Below are 18,040 nucleotides of genomic sequence, written 5' to 3'. Positions count from 1 at the left end.
TTCTTTAAGGGTCAGCCGTTGTTATTGTGTTGTGTATGTTTTTTAGTTTGCAATTCAAGATTTTTTGAGAGGGTTACATATAAAAAATAAGAAAAATTTACCTTTTCACCGACGGATAAACCGACGGACTATAACCCGTCGGTATTTCACAGAGAGTTGCAAAAAAATTACGGGATTTTGCCACATTCACCGACGTCTTTCCGACGCTAATACCGACGGCATCACTGACGGGTTTTCCGCACGCATGTCTGACACGTGTCCGTCTGCAGATCACCGACGGCATTACCGACGTCCCATACCGACGGCATTACCGACGAGACCGCGCATGTCTGACACGTGTCCGTCTTCACCATCTCCGATGGCATTTCCGACGGATCGAAAAGTTTGGCGGGATTTTCGAACTTTTTTGGTGCGCATTTCAATTAATTTCCGACGGAATTACCGACGAAAATTAATTGCACCGACAGCAATTAAGTGCCGTCGGTAATTCCGTCAGAAATGACCTATATATACCGCCGCGCCCACCCCCCCCGCACCGTCTCCTCCCTCTCCCCCTCGTCTCCCCCTCTTCTCCTCTTCTCCTCTTCTCCCCCTCTTCTCCCTTTCTCTTCTCCTCTTCTCCCCCTCTTCTCCCTTTAACTTCTCTTCTCCTCTTCTCCCTTTCTCTTCTCCCTTTCTCTTCTTCTCTCATTTAGTTTTAAAAGGTATGTATTTTTTTTCTTTATCTTTGTATTTTTTTTATTTTAATTATGATTATTTTTTTTGGTGTTCTTTATTTTGTATATTGTTTGTAGATAAAATCTTAAATTCAACACATTATTAAGGTAAGCATTTTTTATTCCCAAATTTATTTTGAATTGATATAATGTTTTTTTAATTTTGTGTGTTGTGTAGTGTTTTTTAGTTTTTTAATTTTATTTATTAATTTTAGTTTTTTAGTTTTGATATTATTGTTTGTATTGCTATAATTGTTATTGTTGAATTTATGTTAAAAATGTTAATTTATAAATATAATTGTTATTGTTGATTTATTTTAAAAATGTTAATTTATATATATAGAATTGCATTTAATTATTAGTTTATCTTAATTTAGGATATTATTGTTTGTATTGCTATAATTGTTATTGTTGAATTTATGTTAAAAATGTTAGTTTATAAATATAATTGTTATTGTTGATTTATTTTAAAAATGTTAATTTATATATATAGAATTGCATTTAATTATTAGTTTATCTTAATTTAGGATATTATTGTTTGTATTGCTATAATTGTTATTGTTGATTTATTTTAAAAATGTTACTTTATATATATAGAATTGCATTTAATTATTAGTTTATCTTAATTTAGGATAAAATAATTAAATGAATGTTCATAGTTGTAATTCTATATGATGTTATTGAATAAAATGTTGTGTTGATGATGATGAGTTGGGTTGAGATCCAGGATGATTGGATCGGGATGTGAAATAAAATTGGAAGTGTAATATGATTTTGTCGACAACTTGGGACCCCCCAGTACAGGGGAGACTCTGTCGAGTTTTTTTTTTAAATAATCGAAGTTAATTATTCGTATACATGTGTGTAGATGCGTAGAATGAAATCTACAGCACGTCGTCAGAAGACGGTTGCAGCTAGTTCTTCTAGCAGCGAGGAGGACGTATCCTTAGGTGCTGATCACGGCGAGGAATCTACGCCAACTTGTGATGCTGCCTCTTCTAGCGCGGTTTCACAGCGCAGAAGCGGTGTGCCTTCACAGCGGGGTCAATTCACCCGCAAGTACCAGGCACAATGGAAGGATGACCTCTCAATGTAAGTTTGTTTAGGTTTTAGATTTTTTTTTATATACTTATAACATAATTTATGAACAACTAATTAATATTAATTACTACTTTTATTTAATTTCAGGTTTACAAACATTGAGGCTGCAAGGACTATAACATTGGCGTTTAAATCGTCGATGGAGATTCCATTGTTTCAATGGAGCCAGGTTTCCAAACATCCTGAGTGGAAACCTAATATCGATGCATGGTTTAAGCGATTTCAGGTCGGTGTTAATTTTTAATTTCCAGCTTATTTTTAATAAATGATTTTTATAATTTTATATCTTGTACTATTTTTATTTTATATGAATTATTTATATACACAGAACAAATTTGAGTGGGATAGGGCGGACAACAATGTTGTGAGGAGGGTATGAGAGAATCACGCGGCAACTAGGTAACATCAAAAATAATATTTATTTTTGTTTTATAATTTAATGTTTTAAATTCTAATTTGTTACTATGGAAGTAGGTTGTGTGATTTTTGGTATGACACCCAAAAAAAATCAAAAAGACATGCGAGGGATAACGGTCTTGAAGGATGGAATGAGGTGGCGGTTTGGCAGGAATTCAAACCGCCATTCATCTCGGGGGAAATATGGACGGCATATATTGAGCACGTGACCTCAGAGCGGTTCTCACGGCGCTCACAGTCTGGCGCCGACAACCGGAACCGGCAAATTTATGGTTCGGTGACCACGCACACTGGCGGATCCGTCCCATTCAGCGCACATGCAAAGCGGATGGTAAGATTAATTTTATTGAAATATATCGTTAATTAATTTGTCGTTCCTTATAATATATTTAACTTTCAACCTATTTTTTCCTTACAGGCTGCGTCTCTTGAACGTGAACCGAGTCCAATGGAGCTGTTTCTAGAGACGCATGTGCGGAGTCAAGACCGCCAAAAAGGGGTGCAGCAGTTCGTGGACAACCGTGCTCAGCACTTCGTGGTATGTTCGTTCATTCATTTTATTTTGTAAGTTATTATTTTCTTGAATTGCATCTTGAATTGCATTTGATGATTTTTTTACCGATGGAATTTTCAGGAGACCTATAATAGCCGGTTGAGGGAGAGATATGGGGACAATCCGTCGACCCATCCAGATTTCGATCCAGATTTGTGGATGGAGGCGGGATCGTCTGGTGGACCCGATAAAAACAGGGTCTACGGGCTCTCCAACACTACGGCTGACAACTTGCGTTCGACTCGTAGTGTCTCAACTGTTGGAAGCTCTCCATCAGTATCGAACACCCAGTCTGAGGAGTTCATTGCGTTGAAACAACAATATCAACAACTCTCGACGAATTATGATGAGCTCCGTCAAATAGTCATGGAGATGAGATCAAAGATGGGTGACGATACTTGTGCAGCTTCTTTTTGGCCGTTTGGTCCCGGGAACAACCAGCCTCCTCCTCCTCCGCCTCCTCCTCCAGCTCCGCCGCTATTCTAGTTTAATTTTGTTTTTTAAACACATTAAATTTGTAATGAATATTATTACTTTTACATTTTTAATGTTTAATGCATTTTTATTTGTTTATTAAGGTTTTTTACAATTAATATTTTTTTTTTATATATTTCAAATACCTACCGACGGATATACCGACGGATACTATCCGTCGGTATTTAACAGAGAGTTGCCGAACAATTACCATCCATGCCATCTTTACCGACGACATCACCGACGGATATTATCCGTCGGTGATCAACTTCCAACGGCATTACCGACGGATATTATCCGTCGGTATTACACAGAGAGTTGCAACAAAATTACAAGCCATGCCATAATTACCGACGGATGTTCCGTCGGTGATGCCGTCGGTAATTACCCTTAAAAGTACCGACGGATTGCCCGTCGGTAATGTTCCCGCGGGGAATTTTTTTTTGGCGCGCGTATCCGTCTGTATTACAGTCGGTGGGTGGTTTTTTTTATTTGCGACAGACTTAGCGACGGAAATGGGATTTACCGATGACTGTTTTACCGACGGACGTGTTCCGTCGGTATTTTTTTCACCGACGGATTTCATTGCTGTCACCGACGGAATCATTCCGTCGGTAAAACTGGATAATGTTGTAGTGATGGTTTTTGTTTGGCTACAGTGTTTCCCCCACATGTTTTTTCTTTAAAATTATCTTTGTTAAATTTATTTTTTCAATATTAAGTTGGTTGAGAATTTAGCTTTGTAGTTTTTTTTTTTAAAAAAATTCCCCAATATATTTTTTTAAAAAATTATCTTTATCGAATTTATTTCTTCAATATTGAGCTGGCTGATAATCTAGCTTTGTAGTTTTTTTTTTCCAAAATTGTCATTTTTTACATATTTTATTATTATTATTATTTTTTTTTTTATCTTTTTCTTTAAAACAGTATAGCTTTCCCCACGTGTTTTTTTTTTTTGCTTTTGTTTCCTTTTTTGTACATTTTTTTTTCATTTCTTTTACCCAAAATTGACTTCTTCATTTTTTTTAAGATAGCCTTTGTCGGTTTTTTTTTATATATTAAGCTGGTTGAGAGATTAGCTTTGTAGCTTTTTTTTTTTTTAAAAAAAAACACTATGGATTACTACAGTGTTTCCCTTACATGATTTTTGTTTGACTACAGTGTTTTCCCCACATGTTTTTTTCAAAAAATTATATTTGTTAAATTTATTTTTTTCAATATTGAGTTGTTGAGAATTTAGCTTTAGCTTTCCCCACTTTTTTTTTTCATTTTTTGAAATTTTCCCCATGTTTTTTCATTATAATTATAATAATAATTATTATTATATTGTATTATATTATATAATTGTTTTTTCCTTTTGTTTTTTCTTTTTAATTTTTTTATGAATTTTTTTTTTGATTTAGTTTGTTAATGTTAATTTTTTTTATTTAGTTATCAGATTTTCATGATACGAATCTCGGGTTTGATGGGTTAACCTGATTTGACGAGTTATTTTTTTCATTTAGTTTAGTTTGTTAAAGTTAATTTTCTTTCTATTTAATTATCAGACTTTCATACTTTCATGACACGTATCCTGGGCTTGACGGGTTAACTTGGTTTGATGGGTTAACCCGGTTAATTCTAGGTAAACCCGTCATTTATTTTTCTATTTAGTTATTAAACTTTCATGACGCAAATTCCAGGTTTTACAGGATAACCTGGTTTAAAAGGTTGACCCAATTAATTCAATGTTTTTTTTTCTTTTTCTTCATTAGTTTTTTCCTTCATGTTGATTTTTTTTCTTTGTTTTTTTTAATTAATCTATTTAATTATCACACTTTTATGACACGACCTTATAACCAGACCCACATCCAGTATTCGTGGGTCCGGTGTTACAGCCAGACTCACTTAAACTTGGGTCATGTAAGTTTAATTTTATTATTAATATTATAAATATTACTCTTAGGTCAGGCGTTGCAGCTAAACCCAAGATTATTGGGTATAACTTTGTAGAAAAACCCAAGATTTTTATTTTTTTTATTTTTTTAAATATTTTTTATGCAAAAAAAATGACCCGCGGCATCGTGTGGGTATCAAAGCTAGTTATAAACTAGATGATGTGTAGTTTGACTATTGTTTATTGTCTTCTTCTCAAAATAGACATGAATAACTTGTGTGGAGGGAGGGTTTAGGCGTTATGTTTTCTCTTTAGCTTGATCTTAATGACCAAAAATGCTTGCTCTCCCTGCTCATCTAATGAAGAAGGATTATGCCAGCCTTGTTTCAGTCCTATCCCTGCTCTAACATGTTTGCAAGGATGGTTTAAAAATGTATGCAGAACCAACCTTTTCAATAGAGGTTTTAGGTCTTGGTTTTGCATCAATGATTGAGGAGGTTTAAAAAGGATGAATGACCATAACGCATCTCCACGTGATGCCACACATCCCTTATAAATACCAGTTCCATAAGAGCCAAAAAAAAAAAGAAGAAAAAATAGTGAGAGAAGAAAACCAAAACCAAAGAAAAAAAAGAGGAAAAAGAAAAAGAAAAAGACACCTTTATATAGTGAGACACAATGGTTTAACCTATGAACCAAAACCACTAACCTTCCCCTGTTTCAACCGAGAGCAACCACCACCTTTACCCTATCATTGTAGCCAACTCCATTGTTTCTCCATTACTCCAGGATTAACTCAATGACTTCTCCTTCAACCTTCAGCTATTCCTTCACATCCAAATCACCACCATCCGTGAACGATTGAGCCACTAGCCAGTGACCAACATCATCTCATCCATCCTATGTAACTTTCCTTCTCTTCTTTTTAATTCATATTGAAACAATTTATGTTCTGCATAAGCTAATAATTTGGTCACCAGGATAGACCAGTGACCAAGTTGGATGGGCTGGACTTAAGCCTAGCCCGTATGGCTAGGCTGGGTCCAGCCCACATCATAAAAGGGGCTTATTGGGCTATTTGTTGGCTCAACAAATCGGGTTGGGCCCGTGCCCAATCCATACGTTGGGACTTGGATCTCAGGTCCAATAGGCCTAACCCATGTAGTTGGGCCAAGCCCAACCTAGACTTAACAGCATGTTTAGCTAGCTTCATTTTTTCTTAAGAAACAAGACCTTGTTTGGATCCTTAAAGTCTGTTTATCAAACATGATTTTAAGGTATTTTTAATGTCTTTGACTTTACACTAAGAGCGTGTTTGACAAACACTCCTTAAGCTTTTTTTTCATTAGTTTTAATTAGTTTTTATTTGTGTGTCTATCCTAAAAGGCCTTTAAAAATTTCAAAAATTTTAGAAACAATTCAGGGACTGTTTTGAAATTATTTGTGGGTTCCTCGCATGCTTTTCCAACAATTTTTGCTTAATACAAGACTATGGATTTACACTGTAAGATACAAAACTAGTATTAAAGATACCTGATTTTTCTCAAAACAATTTTGAAAATTTTCAAAAATTCAAAAACAAATCCTATATTTCAAAACACACACACACATACACATATAGAGAATTTCATTTAATATTAGGTTGTAGACTTACACTATAAGATATGAACTCAATATTAAAGATACCTGATTTTTCTTTAAACTTTCAAAAAAAAAAAAAGAAAAAAAATCCAAAAATTCTTCATTTAAAAAAAATAAAAAATATGTTTTTTTTTTCGCGCATACGATCAAGTTTTAAAAGTTTTTTATGCATATTTTCTAATTTTTTTTTATTTTTATCATGTTTAAAAAAAAATACAAAATGGACTGTGTACCCAAATAAATTTCTAAAAAAAGTTTGTAATTTATGTATTATAGTGAAAAATACTTCTAATTAGAATTAGTGAACATTTAGAATAACTCTGAGAATTTTCTAATCAACTCTAATATTTCAAATACCAGCCTCACTTGTATGTCCAACATTCTATATCAGGATTTTTAACCATTAATTCTCATTAATTTAATAAACTAATTATTAAATCTTAAAATGCATGCAAGAACATATTTTGAATTAAAATATGGAAATACTAAACAATATGATTTTCTTTGTATTTTTGAGAAACTTGATTCTATGCACACCCACAAAACATATGTTTTTTGTATTTTTTTAAAGTGAGGAAATTTCTATAGAAATTTTTGGAATTTCTTAAAATTTCAGCGAAAATAGAATACTTTAATATCGGGTCAGTATCTTACTATATAAGTCCAAAACTCTAATATGAAGTATACAATTAAGAAAAACATGAAAGGGTGCCACAAATAGATTCAAAATGATCCATGAATTTTTTTGGAATTTTCCGATGTATTTTGTTAAAAATTCTTTGTTTGGCTAAGCAATAAAGTAAAAACTAATTAAAAAAAATATAATGAAAAGGTATTAGGGTGTGTTTGCAAACACATCTTAGTCTATGAATTAGGCTCATAGGATGATTGAGCTTAAGATCCAAGCCCAGCCCGGTCAGCCTCAATTCTTCTTTTTAGTGGGCTGGACTGAGAGTCCAGCCTATCCCTCTTTCATTTTAAAAGAAAGAAATCAGAGGCAGCAGGACATGAATTAATTCACGTTCTACATGCCTCTTTCAAAGGAAAAGAAAACATGAAGCGCAAGTTAAAGAGGAATGACGATTACCTGGCGCAGAGGAGGAAGCTACTTTGAATTGTGGATGGCTGCTGAAGATTACGATTGAGGAGAGAGTTGCTGCTCTTGCTGTTGATTGCTCACGGTGTAGTGCAGGGAAGAATTAATTGAGGGAGAGATGCTGGCTGTGTTGTTCACAGTTGAAGCTGCTACTTTGTCCAGCGTTGGTGTTGCTCTGCTACTAGAAAGCCATCAATGTGGAGAAGTTGGATGTTGGTATTATGATGTCACAACAGTAAGACTGAGAAGGTGAAGCTGTTGTTGTTGTTGCTGAATGTTGAGCTGGAGGGAGAGAACGTCGACTGTTTGCTGGACTAAGAGGATGAAGATCTTGCAGCTGCTACTAGTCTCACGAACTCAGCTACACCGGTTTTGGGAGACAACAATGTTGCTGCTCATGGCTAAAAGAAAGAGAGGAAGCGCTGGCAGTATGCTCTGCTATTGCTACTTGAAGGAAACTGTCATACCATCGTAACAATGGTTGCTGATGAAGAAGATCTTTCACTGTTACCCACAATGCAGAGGAGATGAGGCTAATATGTTGTTGCACGGTTGAGGAGAGAGTTGCCGCTGAGGAGTTGCTGGTCCACTGCTCACAGTGTTGCTGTTGGAGTTATGAGAGAGACGATTGTGACTGAGAGGAAGACCTTTATTGCTGCTCATGATGGCTTACGGTGGAACCTGCTGGACTCCTACTGGAGGCTTCAATGGAGGTTGGAACATTGAAGGAGATGAGGCTAATTAAAAAAATTTCGTTATTTTTAATTATTTGGTCCCCAAATTTTCTTGGTGATTAAGCAATTCAAAAACAAATTGATCCCCTAACCTTTTCTTTTTGTATATAGTCACTTATAAATTTTAAATTTTTTGTATTTTAAGTTTTTGTTTTAAAAAGCTTTAAATATTAATTTAAAAGGCGTTTTGATAACTGAACAGGTAGGAAAAATATATTTTTAGTGACATAAAAACGTTAAAAATATATTTTTTAAATTTTTATTATTTTTAGTTGTTCTTGAAAAATTAATTAAAAATCAAGTAAAATATTAGGCAGTAACAATTATAATGTCATTCGCCTACTAACATTTTGAACAAGTACTAGGGTTTGTTCTTGTTTACTTTGTAGTTGCATGTCAAGAACATAACGTTTTGGCATGGTGGCAAATCATTGTATTGGCAATCCTGCTTGTATGTATGTATTATAATACTTTATACAAAATAATCCTGCTTGTTTAGAAAAAAAAACAGCCCGGTAAAAAAAAAAAAAACAACCAAATACAACCTATGAAAAGCCCAGACTCATTTTTTAAAAAAACGATAAAAGTTGAATTAAATGGACAAAGGTTTAACTAATTTTGGAAGAAAAAACTGAATTAAACTATTAAACTGGTTGGGTTTGAACTGAACTAAACTGGTTGAGTTTGAACCGGTTTATCAGTTTGATTCATAATTAAAAAAATAAAAATTTTGTTTTATTAGTATTTTTATTCAAAATCAAACTGAAACAATCATTTCTAACTATAGATTTGTGGTTTAAAAAATATTAATTTTTTTAAAAAATTGATGACTAATTTTAAAAAAAATCAATATAATAATAATAATTTATTAATTTAGATGTATCATATTAAAAATATCTTTTTATAACAAAATTCAACATAAAAAATATAAATATTTTCAATATAAAAAATAATTATAGTTCATAATTGTGTAAAATTACTGAAATGTTTCTATATTATACCTTTTTCTTATGAACTTATACGTTTTTTTTTTATATTGTAATAAATTTGACCAAATTTATTTATTGATTTATAATGGTATAAAACGAATACGCTCGAATTTTACCTTGAGATTTCATTAAAAATAATTGAGTAACTGTAAATGAGAAAGCAAATAAACTTGAAAGAGATAATATATAGGGAATCAGATTGAGAGAAATTGATGCAAGAACAAATTTTTCATAGCAAAACTCCTTAAAATTTTACCATTTATCTTAAACTGTTATACTGCAACGGAAACAAAAATTTATAGCAATGCAACCACTTTCTTCACGACGGCTTGAAATGCATTAAATTGGATAGGATGCTCATTGTAACTACCCGGTCTTTTCAGAGTCAAAATCGATGGATTTTTTCGTTCGGTTCTAGATATTTTTCATTATATCATCCTGCAAATTTATAATTGTATCTTATTCATTGACAAGACACAATCCACGTAGGATAACATAAATCAACATTCTCATCAAACATATCATCACGAGTTCATACGAGAGTGCCGAACAACAAGTTACACAACTAATACTTTTGTTATCCTGACCTCATGTAATTTCACAACATGACATTCTCATAAGAAAAATACCACATACGTATATTCATAGACATCATATCTACATGATCGCACATTCACATCAGTGTTCCATTTCATTTTATCATTACAAGTCTTTACAAAAAGGGTTGGATGACTAATTGAGCGATTTACACGTCTGTTTATACAGAACTCATATGACCCATAACATGCGAATATATAATTCTTTTCAAATGAGTGAGCCGTGAAATGGATTTCCTTATACACCATGCTGGTATGATGTCCCTATTACAGCACAAGGTAATTTCAGGCATTATAGGTAATTTAAAAAAAAACATAATAAAGCAATATTAACGTTACATTTCACTCATGGACCAAAAGAGCATAATTTTTTTCATTTCTCCTTACTTATGTAAATACCACCCTTAATGATTTGTCAATTACCGAGGCTAATTACAATACTCAAACCCGGTCATCCATCTCGAATACCGTTAACCGAACTAATGTTATTCTTTGTTTAAAGCATAACAATCGTAGTTCTTTCATATACTTGGTATATACAAAACATAGAACCCATGAACACATCAACTCCTGAAACTAACTCTTAACTCCCAAATCCGGCAATTCTCTTAGGATGCCATTAGCCGACGTTAATCATTTGTTCATCCAGGTGCCATTAGCCAAAGCTAATCATTTGTTCACCCTGGTCATCCACTCAGGATGCCATTAGCCGAAGCTAATCATTTATTAGTCTCGGTCATCCATTTAGGATGTCATTAGCCGAAGCTAATTATTTTTCAGTCCCGGTCATCTACTTAGAATGCCATTAGCTGAACCTAATCATTAATCCATCTCGGTCATCCATTTAGAATTTCATTAGCCGAAGCTAATCATTTGTATGTCCCGGTCATCCACTTAGAATGCCATTAGCCGAAGCTAATCATTTGTCACTCCCGGTCATCCAATTAGGATGCTATTAACCGAAGCTAATCATTTTTCAATCCCGGTCATCCACTTAGGATGTCATTAACCGAAGCTAATCATTAACCCATCAAACGTTCCAGAGGCAGTTTATGTAATCACTATAACAAGATATTATATCCTTTGTAATCCACCAACAAATATTCCACAACAGTTTAACATTCAGTATAACACAACAATAGACCCTTCATATTTTTCATCCAACCATTCATGACAGTTAATGTTCAATACAATACAACAATAGATCCCTCGTAATACCCATAAAAAAGTTCATCACAATTACATTCATCACAATTACATTCAATAAAATACAATAGTAGAGCCCTCAAAATACTCATACAACCATTCGTCATAATTACATTCCATAAAAATACAATAACAAATTCTTTGTAATACTCATACAACTTTTTGTCACAATTACTTTCAATAAACTACAACAGTAGATCCTTCGAAATACTCATACAACCATTCCTCACATTTACACTCAATAAAATACAACAGTAGGTCATTCGTAATGCTCATACAACCATTCGTCAGCATCCCAAATTCATAATAGCCCAATCAACATCTCATAGTCGGTTTAATATTCATCGTAACACGATAATATATCCACCTCAAACAGGTCATTTCAGAACATTAACATTTTTGTCATTGTTTCAACATTCATCAAGAATTCGATCGACATTTCATAGTCATTTCGACAATCATCTAGAATTCAATCAAACACTTCATCGCCGTTTCATCATTCAACAAGGATTTATAATATATTATCATAAGTAAATCATTTCAAAACATAAACATCATACGAGAAAAAGGTGGGAATCACCTACATGTTCCACCTGCGGTTTGTCCTTGTCCTGACGATGGTCCGATCCCGATCGCACCCATAGTTATTAAACTCGGAGCGGCTCGACAGGTCGATCCGGGACCCGGTCGACCCAGTGGCTGGACCGGTCCAGGTAAGGTAAAAAATCGGGGTAAGCAAAAACCCAACAAAAGCCGGGACCAAGGTGACCCGGTAAAACCCGGATGAGACCCGTTTTTTTTTTTAACCCAAAGTGCATTCTGTGGTGAAGTCTTGTCTGGTTTGTTTAATGACCCTCTACAAAACTAATCTTCTTTTTGGCAGGATGAGTGTTCTTCATAGCCCTCTTTCATGTGGGATAATTACCCGCATAAATATCACAGGGCATAAAAATAGTTCATGGGCTATCCAAAGGATGTAAATAATATGGTGAATTGATGTCTTTACAGGCGTGCACCTGGCAGTCTCCCTCTCTCATGTTTTGACCATAGTTATTAAACCCGGTCCGGGGTTGATCCGGTCAAGAGGCCGGGTCCTGAGTTTCATTGGTCAATCCAGAAAAATTAAAAAATATATTTAAAACTTTAATATTTCATATGAAAAAAAAAAATCCATGTAAATATAGGCTATACATATTGTAAATAATGAAGTTTAAAAGAATATTTTTAATTTTTTTTTTATCTCACATTGAAAAGATACTATGTTAAGCTTTTAAGTTGAAGTATTTAAACAAAAAAAGTTTTTTATCCCACATTGAAAAAATAATTTTTATTTTGAAACATAGAGTATATATACTAATAGGTTTCAAATCTCACATTGAAAAAACATAACTTTTTTCTTGGGAACATAGAGTATATATACGAAAAGGCTTCAAATCCCACATTGAAAAGATATTATGTTATCCCTTTAAGTTAAAGTTTTTAAACTAAAAAGTTTTTTATCCCACATTGAAAAAACATAACTTTTTTGTATATATATTAATGGGTTTCAAATCTCACATTTGAAGAAGAAGAAAAAAACACCGGGTCTCGCCTGGGTCATGGGTTGACCCACCGGGTCGACCGGGTTATTTCCCCAACCAATATTTTATTAAACCCGGATCGGTCCAGCCACCAGGTCGACCTGCCGGGCCGGGCCGGGTTTAATAACATGGGTTTTGAGTGTATATTAATATTTGTTTTTTAAAATGTTTTTTATTTAAAAATATATTAAAATAATTGTTTTATTTTAAAAAAAATTAATTTTAACATTATTACATCAATCAAACGATCTGAAAATATAAAAAATATTAATTTAAAAGGAAAAAAATTTCAATTTTTTTAAAAATATTTTTAAAATATAAAAACAAACATACTTTAAATTAGTATTATTATTTAAAGTTGTGTTCATTGTGTTTTCGACTATCAAGGCCTGCGCTCTCATACCATGAAAAAACATAAGTTAGCGCTATTGCCTGTTGCTTTTCATTGAATAAAAATTGTAGGAAATGAAGAAATTAGGAATGCTTGATGAATTTCAAACTACATATATGTTTAAATCATTAATGTAATTTACTTTGGAAGTATAAATATTTTAACTGATTTGTTTTAGAAATAGCTGATGTTATTTATTAACCAATGTACTCATTATATTATCAATTTATTTATGGTAATCAAGATGTTTATTTTTCGTTTTATTTAAGAATCAGACTGCTTAAACTAATTTAAACTAATTGAGTAACATTTTATATTTATCAAGCTTTTGAAAAATTGTATATTAGTTTTTATTCATAGTATTTTTTTAATCTAAGAATTTGAATATATATATCTTAAATTCGATATTATTTTTTTAAATAGTAATCCAAGCATGCAGTCCGCAAGCAAAAAGACCATTGAAAGTTGAAACCAATTTTTTTTTTAAAAAGTATATATACTCTATATTCACAAAAAAAAAAGTTAAGTTTTTTCAATGTGGAATAAAAAACCTTTTTGGTTCAAATACTTCAACTTAAAATGATAACATACTAACATGATATCTTTTCAATGTGGGTTATAAAACTTTTTGAAATAATCTTCTAAATTTCATTATTTATAACGTGTATAGCCTATATTCACATGAATTGTTTCTTAATTTTTTCATATGAAATATTAAAACTTTAAATATATTTTTTTAATTTTTTCCGGGTTGACCCGAGTCAACACGTGTAACCCGGGACCAGGCTCCTTGACCGAGTCAACCTCTGGGTCGGGTATGATAATTATGGCCTCACCACCTAAGACATCAATGCCACAAATCAATATATTTGCATCCTCAAATCACATTCATCACTATACTTATTCCAAGAATCCATATGTTCACATTCAAGTGTTCCACATTTTACACCATCATACAATGAAATTGTTGCAAGCATTTAAGTCATTTATGATCGGGGAGTCTATTATAGAAAATCAGCAATGAAAACCGGTTTGCTGCTGACCGCACAATTCGACAGCAGAAACTGTTTCGCTGCAGGCACTTCAATTTCGGCAGCGAATGCTACTTCGCTGCAGCCAACACACTTTTAGCAACGAGTGCTAATTCGCTGCAAACAACTCAATTTCGACAGCGAATCACAATCTCGCTACAATCAATACACTTTCAGCAACAAACGCTGATTCGCTGCAGAACAACTCAACTTCGGCAGCAAATGCTAATTCGCTACAGCCAACACACTCTTGGCAGCGAATGCTAATTTGCTGCAGACAACTAGATTTCAGTAGCGAATCACAAATTCACTGCAGAACTACACTTTTGGCAGCGAATGCTAATTCACTACAAATAACTCAGTTTCGGCAGTGAATCACAAATTCGCTGAAGATAACACACTTTCAGCAGTGGATGCTGATTCACTGCAGACAACAAAATTTCGGCAGTGAATGCCAATTCATTGCAAGCATTCGCTACTGACAACTCAATTTCAGCAGCGAATCACAAATTCGCTGCAGAACACACACTTTCGGCAGCGAATGCTAATCCGTTGTAGACAACTCAATTTCGGTAGCGAATCACAAATTTGCTGCAGAATACACACTTTCAGTAGTGCATGCTAATTCACTGCAGACAACTCAATTTCGGCAGTGAATGACAAATTCATAGCAGAACACGCACTTTCAGCAGCGAACACTAATTCATTGCAGACAACGCAATTTCAGCAGCGAATGCTGATTCACTGCAGACAACACGATTTGGCAACGAAAACTGATTTGCTACAGGGAACACCATTCGGTAGCGAAACCTAATTCGCTGCAGACAACACAAATCGACAGCGAAAATTCCTTCGTTGCAGATAACACAAATCAGCAGCAAAACTAATTTGCTGCATACAACATAATTTGACAGCGAAATTGGTTCGCTACAAGCAACACAAATCGGCAGGGAAACTATTTCGTTGCAAACACTCCAAATCGACAGCAACACTAATTCGCTATAGACAACACCCTCGACAGTGAAACTAATTCGCTGTAGGCAACACAATTCGGCAGTGAAAATTCCTTCGCTGCAGATAACACAAATTGGCAATGAACTAATTCTCTGAAGACCACACAATTCGACAGCGAACTAATTCACTGCAGACAACATAACTTTGCACATAACATCATCTTAACATATTATTATACAATTTCATCAAACACAAGCAGAAATTTATGTCATCAACACCAACATAGTTCCAGTTTTGGTTTCAGCAGGGTCTAAGGTCCTAATGACTACACAATTTTGTACATAACCCTTTCTAACACAAGTTCTTCTATCATACATGCAAGAATCAAGATAATAACGCCATTATGCATTCTGTTTTAGTTTAAGTATGTCCTTAAGAGTTCAACAAGATCATAATTTCTGCATTTCTTCATCTCATTCCATATTTCATTCAAGTTCATCAATCATTCCACTTAGATCTCCCATTTAATTATTTTCGAAACTATGAGTGCATGGGCACTAAACCTTCTACTTTGGGGTTTTCATCCCCTCCTTGTTCTGAAATCATGAAGCAGTAACCAGCCAAGGAAGAATACTTCTTTCTTACCTCATGTTTTATACAATTTTAGAGCAGGTTTTGGTGACATGGTTCTTTCCTCAATCTCGGTTTTTCCTTCTCTTCCATCTCTGTTGTATAGCGGGTCCGTCACACCCCCTCTCCTCTCATGGTTTCAGTCATCAACGTAACTCCCTAGCTCTCTTCTTCTTCAAATAGTTAAGGTATGGGACATGTAACTAGTGTAGGTGGGTCTTCTTCTTGGAGAGGGTGGTTGTTGTTGCAATCATAGCTGCTAGTCAGTTATGGGGAAGGGGTCTAGACTCCTTCTCCTTCCATGGCTTCGACCACTTCTGTCTTTCCCTTGGTCACCCTTCTTCTTCAACATTCAAAGGTGGTGCATGCAGCTGGGTATGCAACTGGTGCAGGCAGATTTTTTGGGGGAGAGGAAGAAAGCAAGAGCATGCAACCCGTGTTGGAAAGAGTGCCCCTTCCTCCTTGCTGCATTTATACCTCTCTTAAATGCAAAAGGGTATTTGGACGTTGGACCAAGGCTGTCCTTATCTCCCTTTTGAGTTATCCTTGGGCTGATTTCTATTCCCATTCTCCCTTAGGGTAGGCCGGTCCAACACTAATTCTTTGTTAAGTTTTACTGTGTCGCTGCCGATTCAGAAATCGACAGCGAGAACTGCGCCACTGTCAATTCATAAATTTATAGCCAATAAATGCGTCGCTGCCAATTTAGAAATCGACAGCAAAAAATTGTTTCGCTTTTGATTCAGAAATCAGCAGTAAAAAACTTTGCTGTTGCCGATTCAGAAATCAATAGAAAAACTGCAGCGTTTCCGGTTTAGAAATCGGCAGCCAACTGTGCCGCTGCTGATTTTTGAAATTAGTAATGATGGTGGAGTCATTTCGGCTTTACTACTCAATTTTTTTTTGGTGTTTACACTCATAAACACAATTACAAAGAAATCCAACACATATCTAGGATAAAAATAATGACTGTTGCCTAAACAAAACAAAACAAAACCACTTGATCTTCGCCACATGTGTTGGATCCTGCATTATGACCTTAACATTTAGTAGCCTCCAACAAATAATATGATGCTTCATCGTCGATCAACTTCCAGACTGGATAATCATTGACGTGATGCCTTATTGGATGGTTGAAATTGCTAAAAAAAAAAAAAGTTCCTCTTATTCTTTTCTCTGTTTTCTCTGCTGTTGCATATGTGTTTCTTAGGTACCCAGAGTGCTTAGTTGGCGATGGTAAAAAAATATATATACTTCTTGGCCCCAACTGTGGCTACACAACGGCACCTGCGCCTGTTTCAAAATCACATGTTTTGGCAAAAACTTTTTGAATCCCACCATTATCGATGATTGCTGCTGCCTCAATTGCTGCATGTACATCTCAATTTCATTGCTTTGACCTAAGCTCCTGGCAGAGGCAGCTCTAACAAGCTTCCTGTAATCGTCATTTTTCGTTAACCCGCGAATCACTTCTTCCTCCCCTCTCTGCAGCTCCAGAACTACATAGTGCTACAGTACTCGATGCTACACACACATATATATAGTTAGTTAGTTATTACTTGTTGTACCATGGATGTTATTTTGTTTTTTGCAATCTAGGTGTTCAGACTAGTTTATACGTATTTTGACTAATTCCTCGAAATCCTGAAGTTAACGACCAGGTAAACCTCCAGTGACTCTGAGATTTGTGACACTTGAACTGATAACTTTTGAAGAATAAATTTAGAATCTGATCAATTGAGCTATATCCTTTAAAATTATCATATATTCCATGTTATTAATAAAGATATTGACATACGATAGTACATAAAATAAATATAGATGTAAAAATTGATTTGCATATCATGTGTATGAAAAAATATTGTGTCCGGAACCGTTCTTTCTTTAATTTTTTCTTTCTCTCTCTCTTGTTTTTTTTTTTTTTGCCTCAAGCTTATTGTATTGCATTTCATGGATAAAGAAAAGCTACAAATGCACGGGTTGGCATTTTAATTTTCTGGCCATTTCCTAGCTGTTTCGGCTTGCCCCAAGCACCAGAGTTTGCCCAGCAAAAAC

General features: G+C 34.4%; 2 protein-coding genes across 2 annotated transcripts; both read left to right on the top strand.

Annotated features, from left to right (window-relative positions):
- The first annotated feature begins 1,533 nt into the window (after positions 1-1,533).
- Positions 1,534-2,072, top strand: LOC127905612 (uncharacterized). Its single transcript, XM_052454828.1, has 2 exons — positions 1,534-1,808; positions 1,905-2,072. The coding sequence occupies exons 1-2, from the start codon at positions 1,585-1,587 to the stop codon at positions 2,059-2,061; spliced, it is 381 nt and encodes a 126-aa protein (XP_052310788.1). The 5' UTR covers positions 1,534-1,584; the 3' UTR covers positions 2,062-2,072.
- Positions 2,073-2,675: 603 nt separating this feature from the next.
- On the top strand, positions 2,676-3,364 carry LOC127905700 (uncharacterized). Its single transcript, XM_052455517.1, has 2 exons — positions 2,676-2,772; positions 2,869-3,364. The coding sequence occupies exons 1-2, from the start codon at positions 2,683-2,685 to the stop codon at positions 3,271-3,273; spliced, it is 495 nt and encodes a 164-aa protein (XP_052311477.1). The 5' UTR covers positions 2,676-2,682; the 3' UTR covers positions 3,274-3,364.
- Positions 3,365-18,040: the final 14,676 nt, after the last annotated feature.

This window comes from Populus trichocarpa, chromosome 8 (assembly GCF_000002775.5).
Source record: "Populus trichocarpa isolate Nisqually-1 chromosome 8, P.trichocarpa_v4.1, whole genome shotgun sequence".
NCBI lineage: Eukaryota > Viridiplantae > Streptophyta > Magnoliopsida > Malpighiales > Salicaceae > Populus > Populus trichocarpa.
This window is presented reverse-complemented; position numbering and strand designations above follow the sequence as displayed.

Excerpts from the sequence above, each read along its gene's own strand:
- LOC127905612 (XM_052454828.1), top strand. The coding sequence starts at position 1,585 with ATGCGTAGAATGAAATCTACAGCACGTCGTCAGAAGACGGTTGCAGCT. Across the intron at positions 1,809-1,904 it reads TGGAAGGATGACCTCTCAAT|GTTTACAAACATTGAGGCTG; the intron begins GTAAGTTTGTTT and ends ATTTAATTTCAG.
- LOC127905700 (XM_052455517.1), top strand. The coding sequence starts at position 2,683 with ATGGAGCTGTTTCTAGAGACGCATGTGCGGAGTCAAGACCGCCAAAAA. Across the intron at positions 2,773-2,868 it reads ACCGTGCTCAGCACTTCGTG|GAGACCTATAATAGCCGGTT; the intron begins GTATGTTCGTTC and ends TGGAATTTTCAG.